General features: G+C 40.1%; 1 protein-coding gene across 3 annotated transcripts in view; it reads right to left on the reverse strand.

Moving 5' to 3' along the window:
- The window catches only part of SPOCK1 (SPARC (osteonectin), cwcv and kazal like domains proteoglycan 1), a 628,061-nt gene that overhangs the window by 31,483 nt on the left and 580,688 nt on the right, over positions 1 to 15,890 (reverse strand). For all 3 annotated transcript variants that reach the window (XM_048491083.1, XM_048491082.1, XM_048491084.1), the window contains one exon: positions 9,484 to 9,600. In XM_048491083.1, the coding sequence (XP_048347040.1) occupies positions 9,484 to 9,600 (117 nt within the window). The remainder of the gene's footprint in view (positions 1 to 9,483; positions 9,601 to 15,890) is intronic.

Genomic DNA, 15,890 nt, shown 5'->3' on the forward strand with positions numbered 1-15,890 from the left:
CATCAGCATGAGGCAAAGTAGCTCAGGCAAGACAGTAAGATTGCCATGGCACCCAGAGGAGATCAAACTGACTGGATAAAGCAAGTAAAAACATTATCATTACACTGTGCCCAGGTTGCTCTTTTCCAGCCTGAATGCATGTGAGTGGAGATGGTTTTATTCTCAGCTTGCTCTCCTCCTGGTAGTTGTTCTAGTGCTAGGATAAAACTGAAGAGGCTGCTGAGGAAAGTATGTATGGGGGTGTCAGTAGGATTGCCAGATACCTCCTGGTAACCAATGGGGAATGGAGGTGGGCTTATTAGTTGAAAGGGAGGTTGGTGTCATTGTCACAGTGTCGCTTCTGGACTTGATATTACCACATAGCCGACAATCACAGGGACAGTCTGTTATTTGGGCAAAAACTCTATGATAGAAACCATTTTTACCACAGAGTTCTGCCCAAACCCTAGAATATCCCCACAATTGTCAGCAACATGATGACATAATTCCAGAAGTCAGCATGCTGATGCCAGTCTCCTTTTGCAGCTTGTGAGCCTTCCCTAACCCTTCTGGCTGTTGGAATGGCACTGGGCTTGCAGTATACTCAGAGAAGAATGGCAAGTTTAGGTGTTGGAAAAGACAAAACTTACATCCTTGACATAAGGCCTGCACCTCAAGGGGACATTTGGACTTTTTGAATGCACAGCATATAGATGATGATTACATATGGATTTATTTTTAGATAATAAGAAATCCTTTATAGAAATTTATGAGCATATTTTCCACCACTGTTATTATGGGTTTTTAAAAATCTTTCTATGTACCTTTTAAAATTTGTTGCTGGATTTTGAGGTTCTCTTTTTTTGCTTCCCACCTTCTAAAAATAAATAAAGGTGGCTGTCTTCTAATCACTCCTGTGGCAGTTGTTTCAGGGTGGGAATCATCTGCCAACCACAAACCCACTTTCACGGAACATGGGTGAGTGCCACACAGGGGAAAATGATCAGAAGAGCCACATGTAGCTTGCTGTATAATGGTGCAATTTGATCCATTTTCACATGCTAAGGGACCAATCCAGATCTAAAAACTAGGAAGGAATATTTTTTGAAGAATGCTTGGACTGATAGGGGAATTTTTACATTGGACCTGTTGAGTTCTGGCCATTTCCTGAGCTGAGGTCTAGATATGACTTACAACCTCTTCTAGAGGGCAACCCTTACAGTTGTGACATCTGCTGGTATCTAAATATAGCCCTGTAGCATTAAACATACATACAGAGGCCTTTATTGGCCTCAAAAAATAATCCAATATAAGAATTTAAAGACACAGTTGATTAAAAAGTAATAGAAAACAGACTAGAAAACAAAATTATAAGAATACATATGTTATACATTTTACAATACCTAAAATTAACACTTATTCCTAATAACGAATAGGAAACTAGCTACCTCCTCACACGGATCTGCAGAAGGGCAATTTTATAAAAAGGACATCAAAGCTGCAATAGAAGAGTTAGTTCTTAGTGCAAGAATAGGGGTTAAGAACTTGGCCCAAATCTCAGCATAGAATGACAGAAGAATAAAATGTGTTGGACTGTTTCAGTAGTTCCTGAATCACAAAGGCAGACTCTGAATATTATTCTCTTTGGAATCTTCCAGTGAGTAGGGCACCAGTAGCATTAAGTGTCTCAGTCCACTTTATTCTTGCAAGTTCTAATTGAATCAAAGCAGAAAACAAAACCTAAAATATTTGTTTATGGATATTTGATGTTGATTAATAAATATGATATGAAAAGTCTCAAGAATGAATGGTATAAGGAGTTAGGTCATCCTGTTTTGCCAAGGCAATGGGATATGACCTTAAAGCCATATACTTACTCTCTTCATGGGACTTCAATTGTAACTTAAGTAAAAAAATAATGTTCAAGATATACTGGACACCACAGTGACTTTTTAGCAAAGGAATGAGTAAAATGTCTAGTAGTTGAGTTTGCCCCTTAAACGTATGTTTCAGGTGTGTTCAGTCATTTGGTTTTTCTGGGGAGATGTTATTTTTCATGTCCATTTTATATTACAATGTTCATTGAATGATAAGAGTTTGGATTTATTCTCACTATTTTCAGCCATAAAGAGTCTCAACATGACTTACAATTCCTTCTCTTCCTCCTCCCACAACAGACACATTGTGAGGTAGGTGAGACAGTTCTGAGGAACTGTGGCTAGCCTAAGGTCACCCAGCAGACATCATGTGGAAGAGCAGGGAAACAAAAACAGTTCACCAGATAAGAGTCTGCCACTCATGTGGAGGAATGGGGGAATCAAACTCGGATCTCTAGATTAGAGTTCACCACTAGAGTTCACCACTAGGTATGGCCGAATTGCCAAAATAACCGAATTGGACCCGATTTGGGTAGTTCAGCTTGGATCTGGCTCGAATTCATGTGGCCCAAATTTGAGCCCTATCCGAATCCATTTGAATGCCAGAATGTGAATTGCAATGCGGGCATTCAAATGAATTCGGGCTTGGAGGTTGGGATTGGGACCTCATGGGCTCCCTTTAAAAACCTTGAAAGCAGCTTTGTTTGTTTGCTTAAATTTGGTGTGGATCGGGGGGAGACTTAAAGGGAGTGCTCCCTTTAAGTCTTCCCCGCAATCCACGTCGAAAAGGGGATGCACATTTTTCAAGGTAGAGGTACCAAAATTTCAGGGTATCTTCAGGAGACTCTCTTGATGATACCACCCAGGTTGTGTGAAGTGGATGGTGGGAGATGAGCCCTACCGTTTTGGGAGCCCATAAAATTGAACCCCTTGAACCAAGCTTCACCAAACCTGGGTGCTTTTCCAAGAAGGGTCTCCTGGAGCCACTCTGAAAGTTTGGTGCCTCTGCCTTGAAAAATGTACACCCTGCTCACACACCCAGAAATTCCCCATTGGCTGCAATGGAGCCAGTTCAAAGCAGAGAATGTGGGGAAATTTTGAGGTGCCTGTCAGGGGTGCATTTTTTAACCTAGCAGCACCAAAATTTCAGAGTATCTTCAGGAGACTCTCCTGATGATACCACCCAGGTTTCCCAAGGTTTGGTTTAGAGGGTCCAAGTTATGGACCCTCAAAGGTGGAGCCCTCATCTCCTATTAGCTCCCATTTGAAACAATGGGGGATGGGGCACCCCCTTTTGGGGGTCTATAACTTTGGACCCCCTGGACCAAACTAAACAAACCCTGGATGGTGTCATCAGGAGAATCTCCTGAAGATACCCTGAAACTTTGGTGCCACTAGCTTTAAAATGCAGCCCCATGCAGGCCGAAAATTAAAAAAAAACTTTTAAATGCCAAAAATGCTAATCAATCTGATTTTTTTGGTGTCGGGAATTCAACTAATTTGGCCATAGTGATAATTTTACAGCCAAAAAGTCAAATGTGAATTTTCTCGATTTTTTTCGATATTGCTCAAGCTTATTCACCACTTTTTAAAATAAATTGTTTTTATTACTTTTTAAAAAATCGACAAGTTAACAAAACATATAATAACATGTAATAACAACAAAAAACATTCTACATACTGTGTTGATAATGGTGTTCAATACATTAACACTAAGTGTTAATTACATTCTTAACTAACAACATATATAAACCTATCTAACAAACTGGTTACTCACTATCTTTACCCCTATGTGAATCTAATTTAAACTAATTACCTTCTACTTAACATTTGATTCACTATAACCTACATTATTACATCAATTTAACATTAGTTACTTTAATTACTCTCTTTAATTCCTTAGCTCTAACAATTCTAATAGTATGTGTTAATTAACATTATCTTTATATATTATATATTCCGCTTAAACCTTACACCCTATGGAGACTTCCAGTTCCCTACATCGATATCTTCAATATTCTAATTTCATATCTTCCAAAGTTAGTGTTTCTAACTATAGCTGAACTCTACTGTTTATATCAATCTTAACTCCTAAGTTCTTTCATAAGACATACTTTTCAATAATTTTATGTTAACTATTTTTCTCTAAATATTGTATATAGTCATTCCACTTTTTTGGTATCTAGTCCATGATAGATTTTTAATTTTGATGGATATTCTGTCCAATTGTAGATATTCCAAAAGTTGTAAAAGCCAGTCTTCAGTTGTCTTCAGCTTATTCACCACTTTTAACCATTACAATCCCCTGGCTCTGATTGATTTTGGCGGATGTCTATCAGTGTACTTCTAAATTATTTGAATGCCTTGTGGAAGCTAACCAATGGTCAACAAAAATGGGCCCTCTGTGCCATTACTAAAAGTATTATTAAAATCCTGGAAAGTCCATCTCTAGTAAAGCAGTGGATTGAAGACCTTAGAAGTCTATCAGTATTTGAACATACGGCATATAGATGGCAGTTGTACACGGACTTGTTTTTAGATATCTGAACTCCATTTATTGAAACTTATGTCTAAATCTGCCTGCATTGTTATTATATTTTTAGTGTTATGTATATTCCTAAGTTTTTTCTTCATTTTTTCTAGTTTTTTGAAGAAAATGAGAAAAGGAAAAGTGTAAAAAGCTATACGTGGGTACTATCACTGCAACAGCTCATTCAAATAACAACAAACATGGTTTGCCATTATATCTGAACAATGCTTGAATGAGGTTTTCTTGGGCCCTACCAGATTTGCAACTCCACATCACTGAGGTAACAATAGAGGCCCAGAGTTATGGGAGGAGTCCTTGTAATTATTTCAATCTTTAGAGTAGTATGGGTGTGGGGGAGTATAGAAACTGAATGTGCTATAAAAGTTGGGGAATTAGGGCAAAAATTAGGGCAGAAAGCTTTATTCCCTAACAAAGTATGGAAAGGATAATATAGCCTTCTCATCTCAAGCATGTATCCACTATCATGCACTTCATGATAGTGCAGGTATCTCCTGGCAACTAGCAGGGGACAGCGGGACTTATTGTGAGCAAAAGAAGCACCAGAAGTGCTTCTTCATGTCAGCAATATGGAAATTCTCTGATATCAGGGCAAAAACTCTATGGTAGAAATACATTTTACCATAGAGTTTTTGCCCAAATACCAGAGTCCTTATGTTGGTGGCACAGCTGTCCAACACAGGGGAGGGGGGCTCCAGCAACCCTAATCTTCCTCTCATTATGAACTGTGGGATGCAGAGAAAAAGCTGATCAATATTGCTTATGTAATATTCCTTCACTAGAAGAAAAGGTTTTGTCTTTATCTCTAGAACAGGAATAAATATCTATGTCAGTTCCCCACTGCCTTTAATACTTAAGGCCCAAGGTAAGAAGCCCCACCAGGTTTTTTTTAGGTTTAGCTTCCAAGTAGAAAAGTTTTCTTGCTTGTTCATGTATTTTGGCTCTTTTTCAGATAGTCCTAGAAAGGTTATTAATTAGTTCTTTTGAGGTGTGGATTGTTATAATTCAAACACCTGCTCACATTACATTTTAAATCCTCTTGGACAGGGACTTAGAAGAACACTAGCCAGCTTCCCATTACTTAAAAGTCCAGGACAATTTCAAACAAGTGACCTACTTGTAAAATATTTCTCATCCTCTAAAAATGTTCATTTCCTACACATCAGAATAATTTTTTATGTGAAACCAGTAATGTACAAATGCTTATAAAATCATGATTCAATTGCCTTTATTAAAGTTCCTGGCACAATACCAGTTGAAGCAGATTCATGGGCAATGAGTCTCCGCTGAATTATGTATCTGTTATGCATCACTAAAAACTTATGTTTCAAGGAAATAAGCAAGAAAACAAAACCCAACCTTCCACATAGCTGTGTACACAACAAACCTTCACCAATACTATTTGGGTTTAAAAGCAGTATATAAATGTCTTAAATAAACAAATAAATGAAATAAATACTGAAACTGGCAACTCACAGTAATCCTTGCCCAAAACTACATGGCTGTTTCTGCATACATAGATGAATTATCTTCCCTTTTTACTTTGTTAGTGCCAAACTCTGCAGGCACAATGGGAATAGCAACACTGACCAGCCCATTGTCAGCACTGAACCTTCATGCACACATCTACACTACTACCCTCAAACCAAACAACTGGATGGAGGTGACCATACAAGGTTCAAAGAAGCAAAAAGCAAGACAGCAGAGAATACAATGTTCCAAAGAACCAAGCTCTGTAATCTAGAACACTTGACCGTCTCTCACGTGAATGTCACATCTTGGATATCAGAATGCCTCCCATTCTCAGCCAATTTCAACATGGCTTATGATGCTGTGAGCAACATAAATATTCAAAATGTACAAATTTGGAAAAGGAAAAAAACACACCCAATGCTGGTATTTAGATAATTTCTGAATACATTATAGGGAAGGTATTTAAAACGAAACAAAACAAAAACACAGGTACTGCTTGACTCTGGCCCTGCCAGTAAATGGTCTTTTTTTGCCTTGCAGAAATTGATTTAAGTTCTGTCATTTGTAAAAAGGAAAGAAATGGTTGCTAACACAAGCCACTTACTCTAAACCAGACAGTGAGCAAGATTTCAGTGAATGAAGGTCAGAGCTTAAAATTGTGCCAATATTCTTGCTTTCATGTTAGCACAGGAGGAAGAGAATCGTTTTTGTCTGCAGATTAACTTAATCCTTTCAGTTATTTTATTTACATACAAAGCAACAGCTTGACAATCCAATGCCGCACACAGAACTGTTCAGTGGAACACCTTCTCCAGCTGTGGTGTCCAAGGAAATCTTAGTCATAATTTCCTACCATCTGTAATTTATTTGAAATCCACAGGGGATGTTCAAAATAGATTTCAATGAAAAGGCACATGCTTCTGATAGCTCCATAACCATAACCTGACAGCTCATGTCAATGAAGTGATCAGATGTCAGTGGAGGAAAGCAGCAGGAGAATGGCATAACAATTAAGACTTAGGAAGATCAGAGACCCATGTTCATTCACACAAACAGCACATAGAGTGGTAAACCTTTTCCTGGATTGTATTACGTCAAACAGTAGTAGTGCACAAGTAATGCTTCACCATAAAAAAATTCACATGCACAAAATTAACATGTTAAGGAAAGGTTATGCTAGAACCTGTCTCCAAGATCTAGTTTTCTATGTGTAGGGAGTTTTATTCTATGGAGGAGTATGCAGACATGATTTATTGCCCAAAGAGAGAAGCAGTATAATCCAAAAATGGTTCTTTCTTGTGATATACATCTTGTGTGAATTAGTGAGGCATTAGTACAGTAGGTGGGATATTTCAGGGGTTTGTAATATCCATATGCACTCAAGTGTTTGTTTGAATTTCATGCACAATTTAAGATGCAGTTGGTTCTTATAAATAATTACAATTGATATTCAGCACAGTCAGATCCAAGTAATATATAGCAACATTACTCTTTGATAATAATTAGTCATGTGTGCAGTCCCCAATACTCATTGACCCAAGAAAAGAGAAAGACATAGGAGAGTCTCACATTTTTGTTCAGAGACAGAGGTTTGTGTACTTCGTAATAAATTTATAATAAAGCTTTCTGTAAAAATTATGTTTCCAATCTAGCACCTGTCATGGAAATATTTGCAGCACACAAAACCTGCAGCGAATTTTTGACCTACAAATTGAAAAATTGCGCATGTTTGATAAATTCTGCTGAGAACAGGTGGGAGGCTTTATCTCAGCTGACATTTCACTTAGTTTCTCCAAGTCTGCTGCCTCTAGCTGGGGGAAGAGAGTAACATGACTGTCAGACCCTTCTAGTTGCTCCATTCCCTGATTATTGAACGGGGTCACTGGATTAGCCTCTTTTCACTGCAAAATGACTGAGCTAGATGCCCATTTTCTGGGCTTTGAGGAAAAAGATTACATTTGTCTCCTTACTCTTCCCTACAGAAAATAAAACAAAACCTAGAACAGATCTACAAATGCACCTTGACTGTAGATTCTGGAAATTCCCTTTTGCTCTACCCGAAAAGATAGTTTGAATTTGGATAGGGTGTCCTCTAAGGACTGCCAGGGTCATGACACAGTGGCAGGCAATGGCAAACTACCTCCAAACAGCTCTTGCCTTGAAAACCCTATGGGTTTGACCTAAGTCAGCTGTAACTTGACAGCATACACACATACACATACACACTACAAGACTGGCTTTGAAACTTCATAGTGCAAGACACCTACTATATTTGGGTAGTGCAAGACACCTACTATATTTGGGGATGAGACAGTTCAAACACAGAAATTACTGATTATGATTTTGAGACTGCTGAAAAAGCCCAGTGCGTATCTGGCCCTCCCACAACATATCTATCCCAATTATATCAGTAGATTCAGTGGAAGGCCATTTGATTTTCTTCTCATTTATAGCAAAATTATTGAAGTTTTCAAGGTACACGAAAGCTTAGGTTAAGCAGCAAAGGTTAAGCAAAGGTGAAACCTATAAACATCATCTAAATGCAGACAGCCTTCTTATTACTTGTTTACAGTATATAAACTATGAGACCAAATTGTTTTGAGTTCCTGGTTTAATTTAGCCTTCTCATTTGTGCCAAAAGGGCAGTTCTATAAAATCTGCTAAGCTCACAGATGCAATAAGTCATTGCCACATAGGTTATTTTCTATGGGTTCTATGTAGTTGGAAGCAGGGTTCCCCCCTTTCTTTCCCATAGCATTGTACTGCTTTTGTGTTCTTCCCAGGGTTTCCCTGGCTTTTCTCTGACCTTTCCAAAACCTGTTTTGCTGCAAAGTTTTTGGAATGATCACATCAAAGTCTGAACATCGGCCACATAGGTGGGAAAGTTTCAGTTTTTTTCCCATTTTACTACACTGCAGCCATTTCTCCTGCTGCTGTCCCACTATTGGATAGCTTTTAGTTTTTTGAAATCAGCAATTGAATATTCTTATAATATTGTAACAATCTGTGTATTCTCTTGAAATCCAAGCTTTTGGGCTTTTTAGAAGTCACTAGCCCCTTCTATTGCAGAGATATAAGGGGAAAGGCATATCTTCACCATGGAAGAGACTAGAGACTTTTTTTTTTTAAAAGATGAAAGTTCAGCAAACCTGATCAACGAATTGTTATAATGATATAACATTATTCTGTTGAAAATGGCAAAAAAAAAAAAAAACCCTTGAAAAGGTCCTCATGTAGGAAGTTAATGGCTGAGGTCAGGGGCTGGGGCAGGAAAACTATGGGGAAACCTGTGATGTGGAAGTTGTATTATCACTATACTAGCAGCCACACTAGCAATGTGGAAATGACACAAACCTGTCATAATATGAAAAATGCCAAACAAGATACTGTCCCAGTTTTTTGCTGAGTGATCTTTTCAGTACCTGTGAATGTCTTGATTGCTGATTACATTTATAACCCAGACAAAAAGAGAAAATGTGTGAAAATAATGGGAGTGTATGTTTGTCATAGCATAACAAGACTAAATATATTACACAGACTGTCCTTACAACTGTTGTTGATTGCTGAACTTATCTCAACTTTTTTAATTAGATTTTTTTATCTTACTGCCTTGTGTTGAATCAGAGATTGTTGGCTTGATGACACGATTTGCATCTTCATGAAGAGCACCAAACCAGTCTTTTAAACGGGAAGCAAGGTTCCTCAGCTCCTTGTCTGTGCAAACTGCAAAGAGAACGACAACAATTAAATCAAAAAGAGCATGCCAGACCTATTCTAATAGAGCAAGATCATTGTTTATTCCTTGAAAAATCAACTTTGACTTGCATAGCTGTGAATTTCAAGGAGATAAGAAGTGGCGGTCAAGGAGTTACAGCATATCTACAAAATATAAAGCAACAAGGCAAAGATTTATTATTAGAGGAACACTGACTAAGTGGGAGCTGCAATTTATGGTGTACAATCTGGACACACATCCATTTTTTGTTGCTTCCCATAGATGTGTCGGTATTTAGGTAAAGGTTGTCACCTTTTAGGTCTTCAGAGAAAATACATCAATCAAACAGCAGTAGGGAAAAAAGAGAATAATCCAGCACTGCTATTAGAACAAGACCCTGGGAATAATTTATAACCCTTGTTTTGCTTTAGTGTAAAGCTATTGTCATGGCAATAGGAAATCTTTCTTTTAATGGAAGCTGTCATGTTCTCCAATTCAACTGCAAATAAGAGTTTGCAGCCTCTTAAGTTGTCAGTGCTTCTTCATGCTACCTAGATTAAAGCATCTGCTGCTTGCTCTCCTTATACATTTTTTATTGGGAAACATTACGTTTTTTCTCATAAATTTCTGCTAAGAGATTAGTGTCCAGCAGAAACCAGCATTTGTTAAAAAAAAAGATTAGACAGTGGTTCCACTAAAATTTTTTTTCCAGCTTTGCATTATCTTTAATGTTGGAATTCATAGCCTGACACTATTTTATCATTCTTGTCACAAATTCATTCTAAAATTTAAATAACATTTCTTCAAATACAAAAGAAGGTTTTCTCTGGCAGTGTCGACATGCTTTATGGAATAATCCACAGAAGAACAACCTTATTCACTGTGTATTTTAATATAGTTCCTCCAGCTATCTCTGATAGAGTCTCATGAATGTCAAAGCTAAGAAACAAGTCGGGTTCCTCCTCACTCCATGGAATTTGCAGTTGAAAACTGGACAAGGAGATGATGGATCATGAATAGGGTTTTTGATACAAAATATACACTAAAATAGTTGATAGAATGAAAAAATAGAAGATAACTATGAAAAATAATTGTTGGGGAAAAATCACCTCAAATCAAACTAAAAGGATGGTCAATTGTGATACTTGCAAGTGCTGTGCACTATAGATTGTATTATTTTCATAATGTCACTATGAAGATTTCATAATATAATATTTCAAGGTCTGCATATAAAGACTAAATGACTTCAAATAACTTTATTTTATTTTTTATTTTATTGTTCGATTTATATCCCACCTTCCCTTGTATGGTTCAGGGTGACACACAACAGCGGTATAAACAACAAACATCAATAAGGATAGTCAAATCAGCATCACATAGTATCACAGAATGGAAAAAACATCAATAAACACAGCACAATTGCATAAAATATAACAGTATAAACAGCAAACAGCAAACAACAATAATTTCAGCAGTAAGGAGCTTAAACCCCTGATTGATGTTTCAGAGAAAAGCTTATTGTGACAGTGTTAATAACACTAAATATGGAAAGCAATTAATAACTTACCGGTAATCAAGGTCACATAAATAGAAACAAACATCTTGCATAGTTATCAAAGCCTTGCTCTAGAAAGAACTAAGGTCATCCAATCTTAGACCAGAAATTACAAATTCATTAATATTACTAAATATAACAGGATGTCCCTAAACTATAAATTCTATCACTCCACATGAAACGTAAAGGGAATTAGTGGGAAGGTTTGTGGGACAGAACAGGAGTTGCTCAAGTGTGGCTGATAAAATGTTGAACCAGATCCAGGTTTAACACTTAATGCCTGGTCACCACACTACTTCTGACCCATGGATGGTAGCTCACTCTAGGATTAATATATCTCTAGTTTTTCCTGCTTGCATCTGGTTTGTTGGGCCCCAAATAGTGTGGAACTGCTGTATGTACTGCAGTGGCGGAGCTCCTACGGGGACATCTGGGGACAAGGACAAATGACCCAGGTGCCTGCCATGGAAGTCAAGTGGGGGGGGCGCAAAATCATGCAATTGCGCTCCGGCACCTTTTCTGCCTGATCGTCGTGGGACAGTTTGTTTGGAGGAGGGGCTTGAGCCCTGGGTGCTGCTCCTGCCAGTCATGTCAGGCACACATTCAATCACACCCCCTCCCTCTACCCCTTAAGGAGCAAGGAGTTAGGGTTGCTGCTGGTAGGCTGAGACTTGCCCCAGGCTGGAGGATGGAAGTGTTGGAGCACTGGTGGGTGACTGGACAGGTCACCCCTTTGTGAAGTGGCCAGCCCAAGCCTGGTGCTGGCCTAACCTGAGAAGACTCTTTGCTAAACTGGTGGGGGAGCAGGTCTTCCAGCTTAGGATACCCAGTGCCATTCCTGGGCATGACTTCACTGAGGATGAGGTGCCCTGTCTGCCTTTTTATGAATTAGGGTCAAGAAAGGAAGAGAGCTCCTACCCTCCTTGAAGCTTCAAACTGGCCACCTCATTGTCCCCAACTCTGCCTCCTTCCACACTAGGTACCCACTTTTCCGCAGAGCAGCTTGGCCATGCACCCTCCTCCCTCTCCTTTCCCACTTGTAGCAGAAGGGCAATTGCTGCACATCCATGGGCTACAGAAGCCGTGCAACAGGGTCGGTAGGGGAGCAGTTCTTTAGTTTTGGCCCAGGGCATCCAATACTGCCCCTTAAAAGCTTAAAAAGAACATCAAATCTGCACCCAGCCGAGGGAGAGGTCCTGCTGGGGTGAAGGGTCTTCCCTTCTAGCCTCCAGCTTGCCTGGCCTAGCATGTCCTGGGATCCTTGCTGTATCACAGGTGAGAAGCCTCACCTTCTCCTGGCCTCTCCCTCATGTGAAGCAGAGGCAAATGCATGCCTCTGTGAACATGGGACCCTGAATCAGATGATACACACTGTCCTCTTTGGTGGAGCTGACACGCTGAGGACAGCTGGGCTGGGTGGGCTGCTGGAGCACCTCTCCTTCACCTTCCCTGGGGAACCGTATAACCATCCCCCCCGCAAATTTCTTTGTGCCTTCCCTGGAGACTCAACCAAGTGAGGAATGACTCCAGATCCAAGCTTTGTAAGGGAAGAGTTGCTGAGCCTGAGACCCATTTTGCAGTGCTAAGAAGTGATTTAGTGCTTTGTCAGGGGGATGCCAGTCCATGGTTTCCTTTCTCTCTCTTCTCCTTCCTTCCTTTCCCCTCTCTCCCTTCCTACAATGAGTGTGTGTGTCTTTCCTTCCTTTCTTCCCACAGTGTCTGTCTGTCTTTTCCTTGCTTCCTGCCTGCCTGCCTACCTACAATGTGAGTTTCTTTCTTTCTTTCTTTCTTTCTTTCTTTCTTTCTTTCTTTCTTTCTTTCTTTCTTTCTTTCTTTCTTTCTTTCTTTCTTTCTTTCTTTCTTTCTTTCTTTCTTTCTTTCTTTCTTTCTTTCTTTCTTTCTTTCTTTCTTTCTTTCTTTCTTTCTTTCCAACCTGGGTTGTTCTATGCTCCCCTCTCACCAGGACTCAGCTGCCTTGCTGTGGAGGCCACACTAGTGCAGCATAGACCAGGCCAGGAATGCAATTTCAGTCCTTGCTCAGGGCACCATATCCTGTAACCATGACTCTGCTTCAGGGTCTCATGCAGAGAAAGGCTTTTTCCAGTACCTCCTACTTGAGATCATTTAATGGGAGAGACCAGTTGCAACTTGGCATGCCCTTTGTCATTGAGCCATGGTCTTCCCTATCTGCACTTAACAGTCTCCTCTCCTCACAGTAGAAATAATAACCATGATTTGAATAAATGTCAAGCAAAGGAAATAAGATGATCTCATTCTAAATGGGCCACTGGTTGCACATGTTTGTTCTTAGTTTGAACTTTAATTTCTAGCTCAGTTTCCCATCATATATTTGGAGCCGCTGCAACAACGAACACCAGGCAAACTGCCGCAAAGAGATTATGCTGCTTTACTCTAGCATTGAAGTCTGTATCTGCCAATGGCTCAGAAACCAAACGCTTTAATATCTAGCTAGGAGTGAGCCAGGGCTGCACAGCTGCAAATAAAAAGGTTCAGCTGTTCCATGGACTATCTGTTTCATGCAGGATTTGAAATAATAAATTTGGAATCTTGTTCTGCAGTAAATCCACGACAAATTTGGGCTTGCCAATAACACTATCCTTTTGGTGGAATTAAGGGCACGTTTAGTAACATCCCCAGTTGGTTGAATAGTAAGTCTAGGTCTTGAAATATAGTCTAAAGGCAGCTTCAAATGTCTTTAAATCTTGTTTATATAGCTATTAAGCTTACATCAACATGTTTTTTTTAGAAATCTGAAAACAGCCCAACTCCACTTGACAGCCAACAAGTACCATATGGGAAAGTGGGAAAAAAGAACTTTGAAAAGAGAGCACGAATGGGTTTATCTGAAGCCCTCTGCAGACATCACAGACACTGAAACAAATGAATGTATGGGGAGAGTGGGTCCTGCTTCCAGTTTAAGCATCATTAGCAGCTTGTGAACATGGAATCCATGCACATATAAAGCGTACATCTCTAGGTTCCATCCCCATGACTGAGAAAGCTACTTTTTCAAATATTACAAAGCATGAGGCTCATATCCACTTTCAGTATCATCTAGTGCAGGGGTAGGGAACCTGCGGCTCGAGAGCTGCATGCGGCTCTTCTGCCCTTGCACTGCGGCTCCACGAGCTGAGCCACCGGCCCCATCCTTGTCTGCCCTGCAGCCAGCAGGGCGGGCACACCAATGGCCCGTGGCCGGCTGGGCCGTGCCGCGGGCTTCCCCTCTCGCCTGCCCCATTCAAGCGGGGCAGGTGCTTTCCCGGCGGCCAGCGAGGCCGAGCCGCTGGCCCTATCTTTGCCCACCCTGCATCCATGCGCTTCTCAGAATGAGCGGAGTAAAAGGTAAAAAAAACCCAATATATATAGTGTTATCTTTATTTTAAATGTCAAAAATTATTTGCGGCTCCAAGTGTTTTCTTTTCCCGTGGAAAATGGGTCCAAATGGCTCTTTGAGTGTTAAAGGTTCCCTACCCCTGATCTAGTGAGATGCTTGAGTTGGGTGACTTGGGAACATAGCACAAAGCAGTCACCATGCTAATACTAGCCACCACAACCTAAATTTTGATTACAGCTGTCAATGGAGTTCTTTGTGTAATCTGATCGTATCCATGTTTGCTCAGAAGAATTAGCAATCTTCAATGGGATGTGCTCCCAGGTAAGTGTAAGCAAGACTGCAGCACTAGAGACCATTTCCAGATACAGCAAACTGATATGATTCATCATCTTTGGGTTGATGCCTTGGCTATGAGTGGGAAATTAAGGTCAGGTAAAAGGAAGTAGCTTATGATGGTCCATTTCCACCAGATTTAAGTCTTTGGTTGAATAGATCCCAGGTATCATGATTAGAGCTGCCAACTATGGCTGGGAAAATTCCTGGAGATTTTGAGGGTAGAACCTTGGGAGGGAAGGGTTTGGGGAGAGGAAGGAGCAAAGCAGGGATGTGCTGTCATACACTCCACCCTCTAAAGCTGTCATTTTCCTAAGGAGAACTGATGTTATAATTCCAGAAGATATTAAAATTCCAGAAGGTTCCCAGGCCCCAATTGGAAGTTGGCAATTCTAGTCGTTATAAAATTAGTTGAAATAGATGCAATTACAAACTTGTTTTCATAGTTCTTGTGTCCATGTTCTGATGAGTACTGGTAGAAATTCCACCTAGAGCAACAAGAGGCCCAACTGAGGTGGATTCTGAACGGGCCAACTTCATCGGTGTCGGCCCTGTAAAAACACTGTTGGGGGGGGGGACTTCCCATGGCTGCCTCTTCCAAATCAAGGCAGTGCCACTGTTCCCCCCCCCACAGTGTTTTGTTGCCCTGCTCATTGAGAAAACAGCAGTGTCCAAACGGTGCCGAGCTGCGATGTGACCCTCACTTGAAAACAGGGCTTTTAAGAAACTGAGCTAAAGCAGTACAAAGTGAAAGCTGAATTTACAAATCAGAATAGGGAGAAGCAGGATGCCATGGCCTCCTTACATTGTTCTGTCTTCATTTCAGATGCTTCTGTGTAAGTGTTAATTAATGCTGAGAAAATCTTGAAAGATTTGGCAGTTTATTCACTCAGACATCCAGAAAGTTGTATGCTAATCAGAGGCTTAGCCCAGTTATTTTAGCAGGTTGGGCAGATGGATTACAATTCCATGTTGCACACTATTTTTCTGGCACAGCTCTTTGGCTTTAAGCAGTTGTAAAACAAGCAGCAATCCAACTGGTGTAGTTTTTCTCA

The sequence above is a fragment of the Sphaerodactylus townsendi genome, linkage group LG03, assembly GCF_021028975.2.
Source record: "Sphaerodactylus townsendi isolate TG3544 linkage group LG03, MPM_Stown_v2.3, whole genome shotgun sequence".
In the NCBI taxonomy this organism is placed as follows: domain Eukaryota; kingdom Metazoa; phylum Chordata; class Lepidosauria; order Squamata; family Sphaerodactylidae; genus Sphaerodactylus; species Sphaerodactylus townsendi.